This window comes from Sphaeroforma arctica, assembly GCF_001186125.1.
Source record: "Sphaeroforma arctica JP610 unplaced genomic scaffold supercont1.7264, whole genome shotgun sequence".
Classification (NCBI taxonomy): domain Eukaryota; class Ichthyosporea; order Ichthyophonida; genus Sphaeroforma; species Sphaeroforma arctica.
Window position 1 is genome coordinate 1 of NW_014033294.1, and position 1,469 is coordinate 1,469.

General features: G+C 41.8%; 1 protein-coding gene across 1 annotated transcript; it reads left to right on the plus strand.

Moving 5' to 3' along the window:
* Positions 1 to 565: 565 nt before the first annotated feature.
* SARC_16052 (hypothetical protein) lies at positions 566 to 1,121 on the plus strand (the record flags this gene model as incomplete). Its single annotated transcript, XM_014289839.1, has 2 exons — positions 566 to 694; positions 946 to 1,121. The coding sequence occupies 2 exons, from the start codon at positions 566 to 568 to the stop codon at positions 1,078 to 1,080; spliced, it is 264 nt and encodes an 87-aa protein (XP_014145314.1). The 3' UTR covers positions 1,081 to 1,121.
* Between the last annotated feature and the right edge of the window lie 348 nt (positions 1,122 to 1,469).

Here is a 1,469-nt window from a genome sequence, read left to right on the forward strand (position 1 = left end):
TAGTATATCTGCGTCTGTGTGTGTGTGTAAATATATATCCAACAACAAAAGTGTTTGCATATATATATATATATATATATATATATCCTCAAGAACAATGGTGTGTCTATATAGATATATCTCCATAATCCTCACAGATGAGCATATGATTGTCCCAACGACTCTTGACAATTGTGTGCGTACAGCCCCACTCGCCGTCTGCTTGCGCAGTGTTTTGCTTTACCATATCGACACATGCCATAACAGATGACACCACAACTGAAACTCCAATGAACCACAAATCACACCACAAATCACATGGAGTGTGTGTCAGCGTAGTGATATTTTTAGTTACTGCACACTCATTCTCTGTCTCTCACACACACACACACACTCTCTCTCTCTCTCTCTCTCTCACTCGCACTCACACACTCACTCTCTCTCTCGCTCTCTCTCTCAAACACACGTGCGCAGAGTCGATGCCTGTGTGGCTGTCATGGCTTCACTATCTGTCGTTCTTTAACTACGGTTATGAGGCATTCACTCTCACAAACTCTCTCTCTCTCCAACACACGTTTTAGAGTCGATGCCTGTGTGGCTGTCATGGCTTCACTATCTGTCGTTCTTTAACTACGGCTATGAGGCGTTGGCGGTCAACGAACTCGACGGACTGTTCCTGTCAGGCAACGTCTACGGGGACGTCTCGGCTGACAATGTAAGTTGCATTTAAATGTATGTGCATAGGAGATGGTGGTGTGGTGATGTGTCTATGTATATTTATGTACCAATCATACGCGTATGGATGTGTATATGTGTTTCTTTTTCAACTCGCATACGTATTAATGTGTGTGTGTATGGCATTCCTATTTATCTATGTATATATGATATACCCCACAATTCCTCTCCACCTCACACACACTACCACCCCCTCTCTTACACTCCGCTGCCGCTCTGTATGCGCCACAGATTAACTCGACTGAGATTCTGATTAAACTTGGGCTACTACCAAGTAGCTATCTGTTTGATCTGTGTGCATTGACTGGTGCCGTTGCTCTGCTCATAGCCTTGGGCTATTTGGCGCTTAGAGGATATGCGAAGTAGTGGCTCTGGCCACCTAATGAAATAAAACGTATACGTGCGCAGGTGTGGATATAGTACATTGATGGGATATTATTACAGTACACGCATATGTGAATAACGTAGTAACGTCAATGTACACACGTTTATGAATATAGTTCTGTGATAGTATAAAGTTTTTGCATACACATGTATGGATATAGTTATTTGATGTATCAGTTGATCTGCATGTGCATGTGGTTGTGTGATTTGCTCGTTCTATCTGTTCATCCTAGTTCTTACTATCTGTGTGGCCGCGGTGAACGATATTTCTTCTTCAAACCATGGATTCGTTGCAAAATTACCCCTATATTCAAGCATTAAGTCAACTGCGAGTGTCCATTACAATATATATATTTATATACATAAATATA